The sequence below is a fragment of the Oncorhynchus keta genome, chromosome 1, assembly GCF_023373465.1.
Source record: "Oncorhynchus keta strain PuntledgeMale-10-30-2019 chromosome 1, Oket_V2, whole genome shotgun sequence".
Classification (NCBI taxonomy): Eukaryota; Metazoa; Chordata; class Actinopteri; order Salmoniformes; family Salmonidae; genus Oncorhynchus; species Oncorhynchus keta.
This window is the reverse complement of record NC_068421.1, coordinates 71,923,567-71,942,140: the sequence shown is the minus strand read 5'-3', so window position 1 is coordinate 71,942,140 and position 18,574 is coordinate 71,923,567. Positions and strand designations below refer to the sequence as shown.

Here is an 18,574-nt window from a genome sequence, read left to right as displayed (position 1 = left end):
GGCCCTTTCCTGTTTAAGCATGTCAATGCCCTGTGCACAAAGCGAGGTCCATACAGAAATGGTTTGTCGAGATTGGTGTAGAAGAACTTGACTGGCCTGCAGAGCCCTGACCTCAAAGCAAACAAACACCTTTGGGATGAATTGGAACGCCAACTGCAAGCCAGGCCAAATCGGCCAACATCAGTGCCCAACCTCACTAATGCTTGTGGCTGAATGGAAGCAAGTCCCTGCAGCAATGTGCCAACATCTCGTGGAAAGCATTCCCAGAAGAATGGAGGCTGTTATAGCAGCAAAGTGGGGAACCAACTCCATATTAATGACCATGATTTTGGAATTAGATGTTCGACGAGCAGGTGTCCACATACCTTTGGTCATGTAGTGTATACTGTATATGAAATAGAAAAACATAGTAATCTAAATCAGATGTTTATACACATGAATCACTTTATTAAGGGAATGATTAGAGAAATGTGTTGTAGGGCTGATTTTACATGGTAAATATTTCATTAGACATGACACAGCCAAGCAGTGACCCTTCACAATGCCCATCTTAGAGAGCTCTGGCAGGGTTTGGAATGGTACAGTACAGGTGGCTCCTTACAGGCTACAGGCCTGCAGCTTCTTGTCAGCCTGCTTCAGAGACACCCAGGTGTTGAGCATGGAGGCCCGCAGTTTGGACCACACCAGGTGGTCACTGAGCCCAAAGATCTGAGCTGCAAACTGGGCTGCAGCGTCAGGGGAGAGGATTGTGGAGCAGCCAAGACCTTTGGGAGAGAGGAGCAGTCAGGGTTAGGGTAACCACACAGATTCATTTCAAGGAGAATAACCATACTTTACTGTACACACACAGCAAGACAGACCACATGGAAAGATGTACTCACCGCTGGGCATGCGAAGAGATGACCAGATGTCCTGTGCCCCCCAGTCAGGGGTGATAGGAGGGCAATTGATGACTGGGTAGGCGGTGTTTCCTGACATCACTGGACCAAGGCCATTGCTTCTGCCCGCCACAGCCACAAACATAGTCGGTACTCCGTCTCCTGGGAAAATACTGCACATTAGCCCACCCATACAGAAGAGTAAAATGTATAATGTTTTATATTAGATAGCCATTATTTTAGCCAGTATACTGCACAGTTACTCCACATACTGAGCCATTATTCAAAATGTACGTACCACATAATCTTCCACTTTCAATAAACATAAGCAGGCAACAGCTTGTACAATCTATGTAGAGAGGAGTTGTTCTTGGTTTTTTGTCCACCCACACCAAACGCAATCAGGACACGCAGGTTGAAATATCAAAACCAACTCAAAACCAATTATATTAATTTAGGGACAGGTCAAAAGGCATTAAACATTTAGGGCAATTTAGCTAGCTTGCTGTTGCTAACTAATTTGCCCTATTTAGCTAGCTAATTTGTCCTGAAATGCATAAGGTTCTCTACTCTGACAATTAGTCCACAGATAAAATGGTCAACCAAATTCATTTCTCGTCATCTCCCTTCCTTACTTACTTCAGGCTTCTTTTTCTTTGGACTTTATATGGCGATTGGCAACTTTAATAAGGTGCATTACCACAACCGACCTCCGTTCATCTTTCAATCACACACGTGCGTATATACGCCTAAATTCCAACGAGGAGATGGGAGAGGCAGGACTTGGAGCACATTGAGTGTCACAAATAGAACTAACTTCTATTTTAGCACCTGGCAATACAGATGCTCGTTGGCGCGCGCGAGCAGTGTGTGTGCAATGATCGAATATCATGTATGTGTACATTTATTTTGCAACGCTCGCACATGCAACACAAGCGGCATGGTCAGCATGTTAGGGGTTGCCAGTAAGGTTAGGGCTATAAGGCTGAGCTCAGCCCACCTTCGTATTCAGCTTTGATGCGAAGAGTCTCATCTGGTCCTTTGTGTGCAGAGGTGACTCGGAGGACACAGTGGATTCCGTAGGAGCCACAGGCCTTCCTGATCTTCTCACAGTGGGCTAGGTCAGAGGTGGAGCCCATCAGAACCACCACTCTGCCACAGGCCTTGGGCTCCAGCAGAAGCTAGGGACACACACAGACACCCCATCAGTCTCTACTGAATGCCAGACCTAAATTATTTCACTATGGGCTGTACTTGTATCATGTGTGTGTCATGTGACAGATTAAAACAAACTGGGTTAAAATTGACAGAGGTTGTGAGGGAGTATGCAAATCTGAGATTACTCGGGTTGATCAAAGACTGGTCACAAAAAGGTTGAGCTATTTTAAATGCTGGGATTCACGTGAGAATCGCATAATGTCTAGGTTATAAAACACTGGAATGGACCTAAATTAACAGACAAGTTAATGTTAAACTACCTGGGCCCAGGTTCACAAATGTCTTAACTGCCATTTTTTCCTTAACAATAGATTTAAGTTACTATTCTTCAAAAAGGTTCTTATGTATTTACATTTCACCTTTAAGAAATAAGATAACATGATTGCCATTGCTAGCTAAAATAGTTGCATAGCAACAAACATCTTAAATACATAAGAAGTTTGTATGAAAATCATTCATTCTTAAAATATTGAGGAATTGCACTTACGAAGTTCTTATTTTTTTCTTAAGAATCTTTAAGTTTTTGCGTAAGACGTGTTTTGTAAATCTGGGCCCTGATCCTCTATCATTACAGTATGTTGATTCAAAACAAACTAGTTGCTGTCGTCCTGATAAGAGTTACAGCTAGTCAGCTCCTGTTATTTTAGGCTAAAGGGCACTGGACTAGTGGGATACACAAAGCTAGCCTACCATCACTCTTTCAGAGACCCACTCAAAGTTTTTCTTCACCATCTGCATGGCCTCAGGAGTCACCTCCTTCAGGTCCCGGTACACCTGCAGAGAAGAGGACACAGGTTTATACTACAGTTAACATGGTGCAACTCAAAATCTGAGGTGGTTAAATTATGGAAAAATGCTAATGTTGCCATAAAGGGAAGGCAGGATAGCAGCATTAGACAGAGCTATGCAGCAGACCATCTCACCTGTTTGTCTTTCTGCTGACTCCGATCTCCTGCAGGCCACAGCCTCCAGGAATCATTGTCAATCACGTCGGCAAGCACAATTTCTTTGGTGCGCACATTCACACCAAACTCAATCTGTCAAACAGTCAGAGAAATACATGTTAACTAACAGGAAGACATTCAATTCAAAACTTCCAAAACTAACTATGAGCAAAACAATGGTCCACTTCATTACCTCCCCTGACCATCTGAGGGTGGTGCTGAGCCACATACCTTCATGTCCACCAGTGTGCAGTTCTGGGTGGCCCAGGCCCTCTCCAGAACCTCAAAGATGGCAACAGTGCTGCGGTTCATGATGTCCAGCTCACAGCGGCCGATGTTGAGCCCAGCCAGAGAGAACTTAGTCTCCAGCAGCTGCTCCTCCGACCACTGAGGGTCATTGTTGGCATCATCCTAAGACAAACAAATAGTAACCAAGATTTCAGATAACGATGTAAACTGTAGAACGCGGAAATATTTGTATGAAGATAGATGATGGATGAAGCACCTAACTTGCAATGTTTTCACTTGAGCAGAAAATGAATGTGTGCAAATTAAGCAGGAAGATAGGATTATCAGAGACTTTCTCTGCTGGGCATGATTGGACAGATACAAATACACACAAACACCTTGAAGAACATCTCCATTTTCAGAGGGGAGAACCTGTAGCCCTCCTTGACGCCTGGGTTCCTCTTCAGGAAGGATCCAGTAGCCACCCGTCGGCAGACCCACTCAATGGGGATCATCTCACAGTGGGCTGCCACAAACGCAGTCTCCGACTGCTGCCTTACAAAGGCTGTCTTAATGCCTGAGGTATAAAAAGAACACGAGGACTTATTCAGCCATTGGTGATTAAACAGCACCACTACTACAGCTGTGAAGGAAGCCAATTATCAGTCATTCAGGGAAGCCATTGTCTTAGATGAAGGGGAGAAAAGGGGGCTGGGGTGGGTCACATTCTGTTTGATTAACAGAAGCATGTTCCGAGTCACAAGGAATTCATTTCCACGGTTTAGCTTACATCATGAGGGACACACTGGATGCAATTACCCCCATTTCTTTTAAAATTGTTGTGATATGGAGAGTCATTTCTGAACAGAGAGTGTTTATTAATGGACTACTGTGATCTCAAGGTCAAAATACAGGAATGCAACATGACCTTGATATCCAGGACAGCCCCCACCGTGGTCAGTTACAGACAGAAAACTCACTAATCATAACTGTTTGTTTGCATTCTAGCCTGTGGACAAATGCACTCATGACCGTTGGCACAGCCAGACACACACACACACATATATATATATATATATATATATATTCTCACATTACCATAAAGCTTTCAAATTGATTACAGAATATTATGAATATATGGAGGGCACATCTAAAATAGTTATCACACTCACCGACACATAACCAAACTAATCATTAACAAACTACAATCATGAATGATAATTGAAAACACTGTAGCCAGAAGACTCACCCGCTTCCTGCAGTAGCTTGAAAACACAGCTCGTGGTTCTGTTTGCTATCGCGGCCTTCCCCTCCATCTGGTCCTTCCTCACCGCATTCCCGGCCGTGATTTGGTCCTTGGACTGGACCAGAACATGGCCTGGCTCATCCACGAGCTCGAATATCTGCTTGGTCTTTCCCTCATTTAGTTTCTGTCCAAGTTTCAGCACTTTAACAGAAAGCAGAAAAACATCAGTACGAAATCGACGCAAAAACACTTATTTACGGAAACGCGGGTTTACAGTGGGAATCGAATTATATTGTCACTCCGACTTGATGCTGTTTGCAACTGAAGAAAAATATGTTGTATAAGTTTTATTTTACATGAAAGCATACCTGATGCAGGTGCCATGTTGGTAGATAATCTGAAAACCTGAAAAATAAAGCAAGTAAAGTTAAATTAAATCAAAAGTGTGGGAAATGTACACCAAAAATATCTTACTTTCATCTATAATTCTCGCCACTTTACCTGCAACTCGTGGATTCGGCGCAAAAAGAGAAATGTGCTGCAGGAGTCACGACTGATTTTCTGAATCCAGAAAAGCCAATTACAATTGAATATTGATTCAGGAATAACCAATTATAGTAGTGTAGGCCTCACCACGTGGGGAAAACTTTTTTTCTTCCGCTGCTCACCCCAACATATCAGATCATCCCAAACACTGACATAGTTGTAAAATAGGTGTCTTTGATTTTTTACTTAGTATCTGTTGAATACTTTCAAATAAATCTAATAACTTTATCACCAAAAAACATAGGGTGAATGTCTACATATCGGTGCTCAGTCAAAGTCCTAATCGATGAGTTTGTATTACTTTCGCAATTTGACACGGAGTACTCCGTCTGTTGTCAGGGACGTCAATGAAGTTCCCCATTTTGTATCCCTGTAGGTTGAGCCCGTTCGTTCAGCCGTAGCTCTGTTGTCAACACGTGGCCAGTGTTTGCAGCGTGGAGATAGATACACGCTGTGTGAAGTAGACCGGAGGCCCAGGAATTTAAGAATGAGCGAGTTCGAAGAATCTGGCATCGGAGAAGAGTGCGGAGTTTTCGGCTGTGTTGCCGCAGGAGAATGGCCAACGCAACTAGAAGTTGCCCAAGTGTTAACTTTGGGACTTGTCGCGCTACAACATAGGTGAGTTGATGTTTTCTAGGTAGCAAATTTAAATAGCGTCGTTTTGTATAGCCATCCGCTAATCACAAATTCCCACTATCTTGCCCATAATTGATTAGCTACACTGCTATAATGGTTACAACTTTCATCACTTAAAGAATGCATTGAAGTTCGCAATGTCTCAAAACAACGTGTAGGTGTGACGTCAACATTGCTTTTCAACTTTTTTATTTATTTAACTAGGCAAGTCAGTTAAGAACAAATTCTTATTTTCAATGACGGCCTGGGAACAGTGTGTTAACTGCCTGTTTGTTCAGGGGCAGAACGACAGATTTGTACCTTGTCAGCTCGGGGGTTTAAACTTGCAACCTTCCGGTTACTAGTCCAACGCTCAAAGCACTAGGCTTCCCTGCCGCCCCAACTTTGTACATTGTGTTACGTTATTTCCCGTTAAAGTATGGCGATCTCTGGACTTATTTGGATTCCAGACTGCTACATTTCTCCAGTGCAGACTCCACTCAATATCTTTCTTAAAGGTATTGTGTGCCACAACTTTCAGACATATTTACTCCTATTATATACAACAGTCAACTGGTTACAATGATGTTAACATCATTTGTAACATTCGGACGTGATTAGGCCTACCTGTTTTTGTCGGACAGAGGCTGCCACTGAGTTGATCTCTGTAATGGGAATGTTTTGTTCCTCCTCCAATTTGCACTGGAAATCAATACTCTCAGCACAGCTGCTCCCAGTATAATTTTTCTTCACAATTCTACAGGTATCTAAAGAAAACAAGGATTCAAAGGGGCTAATACATGAGAGATTGAGTTGAGGGGTTAAATGCCTTCATCATTGATTCATCAATCACTTTTGTGTAGAAGTCTGATTCTTGACCTTGGTCCTCTCAAGTTTATTGTGCTGATGTGTTCTGAGAAAACATTTCTAAATGTATACTAAAGAATGTGCAGATTGCAATCTTATTGTTCTGCGTTTTGAGCACATGGATACACTAAATTTAAATTTCAGTTTTGTAAAGAAGGCTAGTGTTTTTTGCACATTCTCAGCAGTTTTGACTCCTCTCACCAGCCCACTCTCCCATGATTAGATCAGGACTCTTATTGGTAAGTCACAGGACTGACTCACAGTCACACGTCCATCATTATTCTGTTACTGAGCCTTTGGTCGCGAGTGGATTTAAAAATGAGATGATACATAATTGTGGAAGGAGATACAATTTCAAACCTTGAATCAATGCTTTCCTTTTCAGTCCTCTTTTTGCAGTCAGATCCTGTCTTTTATCGGTATCAGAATTGTCTGGAAGGAACACAGAGGCATGCAACATCACTAATGCACAATTTCATAACTTATTTTCCCCAACCAGGTTCTACTGGCTCAAACTACCATCATTGGGGCTGATAGGGTTTATTTTTTAATGTTATAGTTTAGCTTGTTATAGGCAACAAAAGATGTGGGATATGTCTGAAGATGTAATGGCTTGTGTTGTAGTGTCTGCTATATTTTTTTATGGTCACTAAACTACAGCTATGAAGGAAGCCAATTATCAGTCAATCAGGGAAGCCATTGTCTTAGATGAAAGGGGGCTGGGGTGGGTCACGTTCTGTTTGATTAACAGAAGCATGTTCCGAGTCACAAGGAATTAATTTCCACGGTTTAGCTTACATCATGAGGGACACATTGGATGCAGTTACCCCCATTTCTTTTAAAATTGTTGTGATATGGAGAGTCATTTCTGAACAGGGAGTGTTTAATAATGGACTACTGTGATCTCAAGGTCAAAATACAGGAATGCAACATGACCTGGATACCCAGGACAGCCCCCACTGTGGTCAGTTACAGACAGAAAACTCACTAATCATAGCTGTTTGTTTGCATTCTAGCCTGTGGACAAATGCATTTATAGTGGTGACTTTTATATAGTCACCACTAAATGATTTGGAGTGACCTTAGGTTGCTCTACAAAGGAGTCACTTTCTTACCTGTGTGTGTTTGTTGGTCCTCATTCTTTGGGTTAACCTCATAGCTTTGAGCTGTGTAAGAGTTAACTGGACAAGTCATGGCATCTGTGTCATCCTCATACCCCATCATGGCGCCAGCCTCTGCTTGTTCCTCATATCCCATGGCAGGTCCACTATCCGACCTGGTCAAAATGGCATCCACCTCATCATAGAACCTCATGAGACGGCGTGGGTCTGTGCTGTCAGCCCTGCCCCTCTGTAGGGAGCGATACAGGTACTTGAGGTTCTTGTATTTGGTGTGACACTGCTTCCAGTCGCGCTCCACCCCCTGCTGCAGTAGCCGGCAGGAGATCTGCACAAAGATATCCCTCTTCCTGGTGGAGCTCTCCAGCTGCCTGCACACACCCTCCTCCGACCACACCTGGATCAGAGCATGCACCTCCTGGTCACTCCAGTTCCGGCCTGTGTCAGACACCGTTACCACGTGGAACTGCTCGGAGCTAGATTGATCCAATGGTGATAGATGGACTCCTAGGATGGGAGACAGAATGTAGAATAGAGTGAGCATAAGCAATTATGCCAAGCCCATGTACTGCACAGCATTTTAGAAGGCTTTTCTGCTATAGGTTATTTGATTATACATACCTGATTCCCTTTGGTTTTGGTCTGTGTCTAGCTCATAATTGTCACTGTTGTCATCTGAAAGATGCATTGTTCTAGAAATGTTAAAAGTAGGTCTAAGCAATGTATTCATTCAGTATCTCATCACCAGCTATAAACTTGTAGTATTATTTTTTTTGTTAAAATCTCACCATCGTCTATCTCAATGACCAGGTCTCCTTCGGGTTCTTTAGACTGAGTCTTGCCTTCCAGAGGGCCCAGCCTCCCAGCTCCCTGGTCCCCTTCAGGTCCTCTCTGCATATCCTGGCACCCTTCAAATTCCCTGTCCAGCACTATGGCCTCTACCTCATCAAAGAACTTCATGTACCTTCCTGGGCCACTTCCACTGCTGCCTGCAGCATCCTGGGCACTCTTGGCTGTCTTGTACTCATACTTGAGGTTCTTGTATTTAGTGCGGCATTGTTTCCAGTTGCGCACCACTCCGAAGCCCCTCTGCATGCAGCGGGCCATCTCCTGGAAGATGGCCTTGTTGCGTAGCGTTCCTTTGAGGCGTTGGCGGACGTGGCGGTCAGACCAGACACAAAGCAGAGCTCGCACCTCCTCATCTGTCCAATGGCGGCCTACGTATTGGGCATAAGGGAGAGCCTCGTGAAGAATCTGACACAGGCCTCATTAAACAATCACACATGCATTTTTAAAGGAATGTCAATCAGGGGGTCCATTTTTGATATTGTCTGTTACTGATACTCTGGTTTATTTAGATTCAGTGTAACCCTTTTTCTTGGCTAATGGTATGTGACTCCAGTTATGTCTGAGTCAACATTTCTGTCATGAAGCGGCCTCTTTATCTAAATGAGGGATACCTCAAAGATTATGCTAATTAGACTACTTTTGTGTATACTAAACATCTTCCGATTTTATTCTATTGTAAATTAGTCCAGTGTGTCAGCATTATACTATTTTTTTTCTCAGCCAGTACATTGTTCCAGTTACCTTCCTGTATTATGACTGAGGAAGAGTGAGCCTCTTTCTCACTGGTAAGATCCTCCTTTTCCTCCCAGTCACTTTGGTTCATTTGGGTGTCCATCATGGCTGCTTCCCCCTGGCTGTAGTTGGTGGATGTGCCTGGCTGTTCAGCCTTCATGCCCTGAAGTCCCAGCCGCCTGCACTGGGCCTGGCACTCCCTCCAGCCACGCAGCACGCTCAGCCTTTTCAGCTGCTCTGAGATGCATTCAAAAGTGGCTCTACTGCATACACCTGAATTCTGAGCTGCTCCCAGCTCCCCCCACACTGACAGAAGAGCCAGCACCTCCGTTTCCCTCCACTGCCCTGCTGCACCTGTCTCCTCCACCTCTAGAATCGCCTCCTCTTCACCTCCTCTTTGTCTCCCTGCTCCTTTCTCCATGTTTGAGCTGACCTGGAAATGCTTCTTTCTCTCCCAGCCCCCCTTCCTCTGGTGCCTGGTTCCCAAGGCAACCAGGCGGTTAAGCCGAGAGGAACGCCCACCAAATCAAAGCAGCCTCACTACTGGCTTAAGCTGTGTGGTGTGGGGGAGGAACGGATGGACTGTAATCCGAGAAGCAGCTTGGCAAATTGGCTGAGGCTGCAGTGCAAGGCCACTCCATATAAGGCAACTCCACTGCAGATACACATACCCCATCATTTTTCCTCTGTTCTAAAACACTTCTCCTTTACCAAACCGTTTTAAGTCTGCCCTAAGACAGTATACATACAGAAAAGCTAGCCTCAAACATGTTGCATTAAGCAAATTGTCTTAAGACTAGAACCTAAATGTTATTCAAGCAATTTATTTGTCTTTGTTTATTTAGGGGTCAGGAAAGTGCTGGAATCGTCACAAGTAATGGAGTCAACCCACCAACGTACAACACCCTCAAGGTAAAAATGTGTGACATACAGAACCATTCAGTAAGAAAACATGAAAGAGAAACATGGCTATAATCACTCATTCCAGATAATGATGATTACTCAACATCCTTTCAGTGTCCTCAAACTAAACACAATACCACCACTTTTCCCCCAAAACACATTAACATGTCAACTAAAGTCTCAGACGGGGAGGTAACCTGCTGTACAGAAATAAGACAACAGTTATGTCATCACGTTAAAGCTTTACTAATCACATTTTGGCTACAATTTGTATTTATTCTTATGAATGCACAAGCTTTTAGTTCAGTATGTGTGTCCAAGATGTCTGCATGTGTTATTTTTCTGATTTGGTATGTCGCTTCCCTTCACAGGGGATGGGGTTAGTGAACAATGCCTTTCCACCTGAGGACCTTCTGAAGCTGCGCTATGGTAACCTGGGCATCGGGCACACACGCTACTCCACCACGGGCATCTCTGAGCTGCAGAACTGCCAGCCCTTTGTAGTGGACACACTGCACGGCAAGATAGCTGTGGCACACAACGGGGAGCTGGTCAATGCAGCCGCACTGCGTAAAAAGGTGGGCCATGCTGTCATATGCAATGACTGTGTGTGCATTTGTTTATATTGTAGTTGATTATTGTGTATTTGTGTATAAGCATACATAACTGTGTGTATGGCAGGTGATGCGTCACGGCGTGGGTCTCTCCACCAGCTCAGACAGTGAGCTCATCACCCAGCTGCTGGCTCTGACTCCGCCCATGGAGGAGCTGGATGCCCCTGACTGGGTGGCCAGGTCCATACTATGGCCTTCTAATCCATTCCAATAATACCCCATTTCTTTTACGCCCTGTAAAGATCATCATCTTAATTGATTGTTATTCTTTCTATTGCAGGATAAAGAACCTGATGCATGAGACCCCTACATCCTACTCACTGCTGGTGATGTACACAGATGTGATCTATGCTATCCGTGACCCGTACGGAAACAGACCGCTCAGCATCGGACGCCTCGTCCCCATTTCTAAACTCCACACTGCAGGTGTTTTTGGTGCTTCCTTAGCGCTGCATGGTATTTGTGTGTCTTTGTCATGTGTATTTTTGATTTAACTCATCTACGAGCAGAGTTACTAATCTATGTAAAGTTAGTCAAATATATTAGCACACCAAATTATGATTCAGGCATTTTTTTGACTAAAGTGAAAATTCTAAATTGTATTTTTTGGTCCTGTGCAATTTGTAAATCAAAAAAATACTTGTGTGAACACAAAGTAAAAAAATATATATAAATAAGTCATATTATTTTAGAAGAAATAGTGAGTCGTGCAAGTGTGCCAATATATTTGACCGCAACTATATACAGCTCTGGAAAAAAGAGACCACTGCAAAATTCAGTTTCTCTGCTTTTACTATTTATAGGTATGTGTTTGGGTAAAATGTTTGTTTTATTCTATAAACTACTGACAACATTTCTCCCAAATAAAAATCTTGTAATTTAGAGCATTCATTTTCAGAGAATGACAACTGGTCAAAATAACCAAAAAGATGCAGTGTTGTCAGACCTCGAATAATGCAAAGAAAATAAGTTCATATTAATTTCTAAACAACAAAATACTAATGTTTTAACTTAGGAAGAGTTCAGAAATCAATATTTGGTGGAATATCCCTGATTTAAACAAAATAAATGTACCCCTCTTTTCTCCCCAATTTCCGTGGTATCCAGCACGGACTCGGGAGAGGCGAAAGTCGAGAGCCATGCGTCCTCCGAAACACAACCCAACCAAGCCGCACTGCTTCTTAACACAGCGCGCTTCCAACCCGGAAGCCAGCCGCACCAATGTGTCGGAGGCAACACCGCACAAGTGGTCAGCGTGCACTTCGCCCGGCCCGCCACAGGAGTCGTTAGTGCGCCATGAGACAAGGATATCCTTGCCAGCCAAACCCTCTCTAACCCGGACGACGCTAGGCCAATTGTGCGTCGCCCCATGGGCCTCCTCGTTGCGGTTGGCTGCGACAGAGCCTGGACTCGAACCCAGCCACCCGGGAGGCCCCATAACCATGATTTTATAATCACAGCTTTCATGTGTCTTGGCATGCCCTCCACCAATCTTGCACATTGATGTTGGGTGACTTTATGCCACACCTGGCGCAAAAATTCAAGCAGCTCGGCTTTGATGGCTTGTGACCATCCATCTTCCTCTTGATCACATTCCAGAGGTTTTCAATGGGGTTCAGGTCTGGAGATTGGGCTGGCCATGACAGGGTCTTCATCTGGTGGTCCTCCATCCACACCTTGATTGACCTGGCTGTGTGGCTTGGAGCATTGTCCTGCTGGAAGCATTTTCCTGCTGGGAAATCCGATGTTAATTTAAATGCATTCCAGGTGACTACCTCATGAAGCTGGTTGATAGAATGCCAATAATGTGCAACGCTGCCATCAAGGCAAAGGGTGGCTACTTTGAAGAATCTCATGTGAAATGTTTTTATTTGTTTAACATTTTTTTGGGGGTTACTACATGATTCCATATGTGTTATTAAAAACCCTTGAATGGGTAGGTGTGTCCAAACTTTTGACTGGTACTGTATATAAAATTGAGAGGATGGATGATTGACAAGGCCATATTGTGTCCTCTGTCAGGTGCTGGCGAGGGAGACACAGAGGGTTGGGTGGTGTCATCAGAGTCCTGCAGCTTCCAGTCAATCGGTGCCAAGTGAGCTCTCATCACCAGTGACCAACCTCTTATTGCCATGGCAACGTGTGGTCCTGTGGCTCACAAGCTTCTCTCTGTCTGTCTGTTCCTTAGGTACCACAGAGAGGTGATGCCTGGAGAGATAGTCCAGATCTCCAAACACGGTGTGAAGACCCTAAGCATCGTCCCTCGCCCTGAGGGAGACCTCCCTGCCTTTTGCATCTTTGAATATGTTTACTTTGCCAGACCAGACTCCATATTTGAAGGTAGGCATAGATAGTAGTTGTCCTGGCTAATAACACAAAAACGTTTTAAGTTGTAGTACTGAGTCAGTGAGAGTAGTAAATAGTTTGGCTGGGAGGTTACAGCACATTACTTGCTTTTAGCTGATGCCAGACTAGCTATAGTTTCCTCAGTGTTTCCACCTGGTGTTGCAGGTCAGATGGTGTACACAGTCAGACAGCGCTGTGGACGGCAGCTAGCCATTGAGGCCCCTACAGAGGCAGACGTGGTCAGCACTGTGCCTGAGTCTGCTACTCCTGCTGCACTGGGATACGCGGAGCAGGTGAGTTGTGGCACCTATTGAATGTTGATAGCAATAGGGTGCATATTCTGACTCGTGCATATTCATACAATATTCTAGGCTTCAGTTTGTACTCTTCTGTTCCATCTCTGCAGTCGGGACTGCCGTACGTAGAGGTTCTGTGTAAGAATCGCTACGTTGGGAGGACATTTATTCAACCAAACACACGCCTCAGGCAGTTGGGGGTGGCCAAGAAGTTTGGTGCGCTGACAGACAACTTTGCAGGCAAGCGGGTGGTGCTTGTTGATGATTCCATCGTCAGGGGCAACACCATCGCCCCCATAATCAAGTTGTTGAAGGAAGCAGGAGCCACAGAGGTGAGTGGCCCAGAGTTGATCATTATCTGTCCTGCTCTTAATATCAATTATACAGCATGTTAGTCTCTCTCTCCTGTTTATAATGGTTTATTACTCAAGTTTCAGTTAAGTTTTATTAGTCTTATGTATGTGATACGCATGGTATACATCGTCCAATTAAATGCTTACTTGCAGGTTCCTTCTCGACCATGAAAGACGACATCGGGTCTCACATTGTCTGTCTGTAATGACCACTCATTTTGGTTGTTGACCTCCCCTCCCATAGGTCCACATCCGCGTTGCCTCCCCACCCATCAGGTTCCCCTGCTACATGGGCATCAACATCCCCACAAAAGAGGAGCTCATTGCTAACAGGCCAGAGTTTAAGGACATTGCTGGCTACATTGGTGAGATTCGGAATACTTATTATTCGATGCACTTATTATTCGACGTGTGTGTGGTCCAGATCTTAAAACGATGTTCTGTAATATAGGTGCCACCAGCGTGCAGTATCTGTCAGTGGAGGGCCTGGTGTCAGCGGTGCAGGGGGGAATCCACTCCCTCCAGAAGGATGAGCGGATCAGCACCAACACCAAGGCCAACAGGAGAGTGGGCCACTGCACTGCCTGCCTCACAGGCAAATACCCTGTGGAACTGGAGTGGTGACCACTGACCCCAACCTCAAACCACAACCACTATCTTGACCACACTACTGCTGTTATTGTCCTAATGTCTAAAGTGTGAACCTTAACCATACTCTAACCAAGGAAGTGCCTCTTGGAGCCTACTTGGTCACAGTATGGGTGCCTAGGGCACGGCCTCACCTTGACAAGTAAACACAGAATTGCTGTAGCTACTAAATTTTTCCTGAAAGCTGTTACGGTTTGAGTGGTGCCTGGCCTGCTTTGGTCTGAAACCGTTGGGCCTTGATGCTTCCACTCTGGCAACACAATAACCTTATGCACGTCAATGTATTACATTTCAACCCAGCCTTTTCATTCCACATAATATTCCATTGCTATTAAAAACTAGCATTCTGACTCCTTTCTCTCATTGGAGAGATTAGTTACAAGTGGCCGTATCAGCTGTAAGACGCACAACTTCAGACCAAAAACGTTATGTGAAAACAACTAGCTTCCATTTAATTTAGCCTTAAACCTCTACTAAATTGACCTACAAATGTATTTTGCTTATATCCTGTATACAAAGTGGTTGAATCCTGTTTCCCTACTTTCAGACTAATCACTGTCCCTCCTGTAAAGTGCATACTACACTGAACAAATATAAATGCAACAATTTCAAGTATTTTACTGAGTTAGAGTTCATAAGGAAATCTTCAATTGGAATAAAATCATTAGGCCCCAATCTATGGATTTCACATGACTGGGAATACAGAACACGCCGTCGTACACATCGACCCAGAGCATCCCAAACATGCTCAATGGGTGACCTGTCTGGTGAGTATGCAGGCCATGGAATAATGTATAGGCCATTTTCAGCTTGCAGGAATTGTGTACAGATCCTTGCGACATGGGACTGCATTATCATGCTGAAACGAGTTGTTGACAGCGGATGAATGGCACCAACGGGCCTCAGGATCTCATTCAAATTGTCATCGATACAATGCAATCATGTTCGTTTTCCGTAGCTTATGCCTACCGATACCATAACCGCGACCATGGGGCACTTTGTTCACAACGTTGACATCCGCAAACCGTTCGCCCATACACTGCCATCGGCCCGGTACAATTGAAACCAGGATTAATCTGTGAAGAGCACACTTCTCCAGCATACCAGTGGCCAGTTACGATGCCGAACTGCACTCACGTCAAGACCCTGGTGAGGACGCGCTTGCAGATGAGCTTCCCTGAAATGGTTTCTGACAGTTTGTGAGGATGTTTTTCAGTTGTGCAAACCCAGTTACATCAGCTGTCCTGGTGGCTCATTTCCGACCATCCTGCAGGTGAAAAAGCCGGATGTGGAGGTCTTGGGCTGGCATGGTTACACGTGGTCTGCAGTTGGATGTACTGCCATAATCTCTAAACCGCTGGAGGCAGCTTACTGTAGAGAAATAACAATTTTTGGGATCTTTTATTTCACCTCATAAAACATGGGAACAACACTTTACATGTTGCATTTATATTTTTGTTCCATGAAGATTGAAAGACTGAACATTTAGTTTGTTAATTGTGCTTTCATTTTCCCCATCGTGATAAACAATTCATGAATATGTAAGAAAACAAAAGCAATTAATATAAAATACTTTTGAAAACCTTGTATTTTTTTTATTACAATTTAAGTCATTCAGTATTTATTATGCACTCAGTTATGAAACACCCATGGCAGTAATAACATCTATAGGAAATTCAATATACACTGCTCAAAAAAATAAAGGGAACGCTTAAACAACACAATGTAACTAAGTCAATCACACTTCTGTGAAATCAAACTGTCCACTTAGGAAGCAACACTGATTGACAATACATTTCACATGCTGTTGTACAGGTGGAAATTATAGGTAATTAGCAAGACACCCCCAATAAAGGAGTGGTTCTGCAGGTGGTGACCACAGACCACTTCTCAGTTCCTATGCTTCCTGGCTGATGTTTTGGTCACTTTTGAATGCTGGCGGTGCTTTCACTCTAGTGGTAGCATGAGACGGAGTCTACAACCCACACAAGTGGCTCAGGTAGTGCAGCTCATCCAGGATGGGACATCAATGCGAGCTGTGGCAAGGTTTGCTGTGTCTGTCAGCGTAGTGTCCAGAGCATGGAGGCGCTACCAGGAGACAGGCCAGTACATCAGGAGACGTGGAGGCCGTAGGAGGGCAACAACCCAGCAGCAGGACCGCTACCTCCGCCTTTGTGCAAGGAGGAGCACTGCCAGAGCCCTGCAAAATGACCTCCAGCAGGCCACAAATGTGCATGTGTCTGCTCAAACGGTCAGAAACAGACTCCATGAGGGCCCGACGTCCACAGGTGGGGGTTGTGCTTACAGCCCAACACCGTGCAGGATGTTTGGCATTTGCCAGAGAACACCAAGATTGGCAAATTCGCGACTGGCACCCTGTGCACTTCACAGATGAAAGCAGGTTCACACTGAGCACGTGACAGACATTATAGTCTGGAGACACCGTGGAGAACGTTCTGCTGCCTGCAACATCCTCCAGCATGACCAGTTTGGCGGTGGGTCAGTCATGGTGTGGCATTTCTTTGGGGGGCCGCACAGCCCTCCATGTGCTCGCCAGAGGTAGCCTGACTGCCATTAGGTACCGAGATGAGATCCTCAGACCCCTTGTGAGACCATATGCTGGTCCATTGGTCATTTTTGTGTGATTTTGTTATCAGCACATTCAACTATGTAAAGAAACTATTTAATAAGAATATTTCATTCATTCAGATCTAGGATGTTATTTTAGTGTTCCCTTTATTTTTTTGAGCAGTGTATATACTGTACCAAATGTTTGGACACTACTCATTCCAGGGTTTTTATTTTTACTTTTTTCTACATTTGGAGAATAGTGAAGACATCCAAACTATGAAATAACATATGGAATCATGTATTAACAAGTGTTAAATAAATATTTGATATCAAAGTAGACACACTTTGCCTTGACAGCTTCGCACACGCTTGGCATTCTCTCAACCAGCTTCTTGAGGTAGTCACCTGGAATGCATTTCAATTAACAGGTGTGCCTTGTTAATTTGTGGAATTTCTTTCCTTAGTTATTTTAAGCCAGTCAGTTGTGAGAAGGGTGGTATACAGAAAATAGCCCTATTTGGTAAAAGACCAAGTCCATATTATGGCAAGAACAGCTCAAATAAGCAGATAAACGACATTCCATCATCACTTTAAGACATGGTCAGTCAATACGGAAAATTAAAAAAAATTAAGTGCAGTCACAAAAACGATCCAGCGCTATGATGAAACTGTCTCTCCTGAGGACCGCCACAGGAAAGGAAGAACCAGTTACCTCAGCTGCAGAGGATAAGTTCATGAGTTATCAGCCTCAGAAATGTAATCCCAAATAAATGCTTCCGAGTTCAAGTAACAAACATCTCAACTGTTCAGAGTAGACCACGTGACTCAAGCCTTCATGGTCAAATTGCTGCAAAGGACACTACTAATGGACACAAATAAGCAGAAGAGACTTGTTTGGGCCAAGAAACACAAGCAATGGACATTAGACTGGTGGAAACCTGTCCTTTGGTCTGATGAGTCCAAATTTTTGAATTTTGGTTTCAACTGCTGTGTCTGCGAGACACGGAGTCGGTGAACGGATGCTCTCCGCATGTGTGGTCCCCACCGTGAAGCATGGAGGAGGTGTGATGGTGCTCTGCTGGCGACTTTCAGTGATTTATTTAGAATTCAAGGCACACTTAACCAGCTTGGCTACCAAAGCATTCTGCAATGATATGCCATCCCATCTGGTTTGCGCTTAGTGGGACTATCAATTGTTTTTCAACAGGACAATGACCCAACACACCTCCAGGCTGTGTACGGGCTATTTGACCAAGGAGGAGAGTGATGGAGTGATGTATCAGATGACCTGGCCTCCACAATCACCCAACCTCAACCCAATTGAGATGGTTTGGGATGAGTTGAACCACAGGGTGAAGGAAAAGCAGTCAAGAAGCTCTCAGTACATGTGGGACCTCCTTCAAGATGGTTGGAAAAACATTCCAGGTGAAGCTGGTTGAGAGAATGCAAAGCGTGCACAAAGCTGTCATCAAGGCAAAGGCTGGCTACTTTGAAGAATTTAAAATATATTTGGATTTATTTAACTGTTTTGGTTACTACATGAGTCCATATGTGTTATTAGATTTGAAAAAATCTTCACTATTATTCTACAATGTAAAAATA

General features: G+C 44.1%; 2 protein-coding genes across 4 annotated transcripts; one reads left to right on the top strand and one right to left on the bottom strand.

Annotated features, from left to right (window-relative positions):
- Positions 1-419: 419 nt before the first annotated feature.
- Positions 420-9,677, bottom strand: LOC118392653 (multifunctional protein ADE2-like). Of its 3 annotated transcripts, XM_035784701.1 has the most exons (15): positions 9,251-9,677; positions 8,449-8,877; positions 8,282-8,335; positions 7,658-8,167; positions 6,903-6,974; positions 6,303-6,442; positions 4,883-4,919; positions 4,518-4,715; positions 3,667-3,845; positions 3,272-3,451; positions 3,020-3,133; positions 2,787-2,870; positions 1,879-2,059; positions 882-1,040; positions 420-764 (listed from the first exon to the last, which is right to left on the bottom strand). In XM_035784701.1, the coding sequence occupies exons 1-15, from the start codon at positions 9,660-9,662 to the stop codon at positions 598-600; spliced, it is 2,916 nt and encodes a 971-aa protein (XP_035640594.1). In that variant the 5' UTR covers positions 9,663-9,677; the 3' UTR covers positions 420-597. The 3 variants fall into 3 exon arrangements, with proteins under 3 accessions (XP_035640594.1, XP_052316270.1, XP_035640597.1); XM_052460310.1 differs by lacking the exons at positions 6,303-6,442; positions 6,903-6,974; positions 7,658-8,167; ... (1 more) ...; positions 8,449-8,877; positions 9,251-9,677 and adding exons at positions 5,016-5,075; positions 5,148-5,287; XM_035784704.2 differs by lacking the exons at positions 6,303-6,442; positions 6,903-6,974; positions 7,658-8,167; ... (1 more) ...; positions 8,449-8,877; positions 9,251-9,677 and adding an exon at positions 5,016-5,205.
- On the top strand, positions 5,522-15,985 carry LOC118392671 (amidophosphoribosyltransferase-like). Its single transcript, XM_035784711.2, has 11 exons — positions 5,522-5,678; positions 10,087-10,153; positions 10,516-10,722; positions 10,826-10,938; positions 11,039-11,184; positions 12,781-12,853; positions 12,947-13,098; positions 13,270-13,397; positions 13,511-13,732; positions 13,998-14,118; positions 14,205-15,985. The coding sequence occupies exons 1-11, from the start codon at positions 5,548-5,550 to the stop codon at positions 14,375-14,377; spliced, it is 1,533 nt and encodes a 510-aa protein (XP_035640604.1). The 5' UTR covers positions 5,522-5,547; the 3' UTR covers positions 14,378-15,985.
- Positions 15,986-18,574: the final 2,589 nt, after the last annotated feature.

Bases quoted from the DNA above. Each gene is read 5' to 3' on its own strand.
- LOC118392671 (XM_035784711.2), top strand. From the start codon at position 5,548: ATGAGCGAGTTCGAAGAATCTGGCATCGGAGAAGAGTGCGGAGTTTTC. The intron at 5,679-10,086 runs GTGAGTTGATGT...TTGTTTATTTAG, and splicing joins CTTGTCGCGCTACAACATAG to GGGTCAGGAAAGTGCTGGAA. The intron at 12,854-12,946 runs GTGAGCTCTCAT...TCTGTTCCTTAG, and splicing joins TTCCAGTCAATCGGTGCCAA to GTACCACAGAGAGGTGATGC.
- LOC118392653 (XM_035784701.1), bottom strand. From the start codon at position 9,662: ATGGAGAAAGGAGCAGGGAGACAAAGAGGAGGTGAAGAGGAGGCGATT. The intron at 8,168-8,281 runs GTATGTATAATC...CTCCCATCCTAG, and splicing joins CCAAAACCAAAGGGAATCAG to GAGTCCATCTATCACCATTG. The intron at 3,846-4,517 runs GTGAGTCTTCTG...TTTATACCTCAG, and splicing joins CAAGCTACTGCAGGAAGCGG to GCATTAAGACAGCCTTTGTA.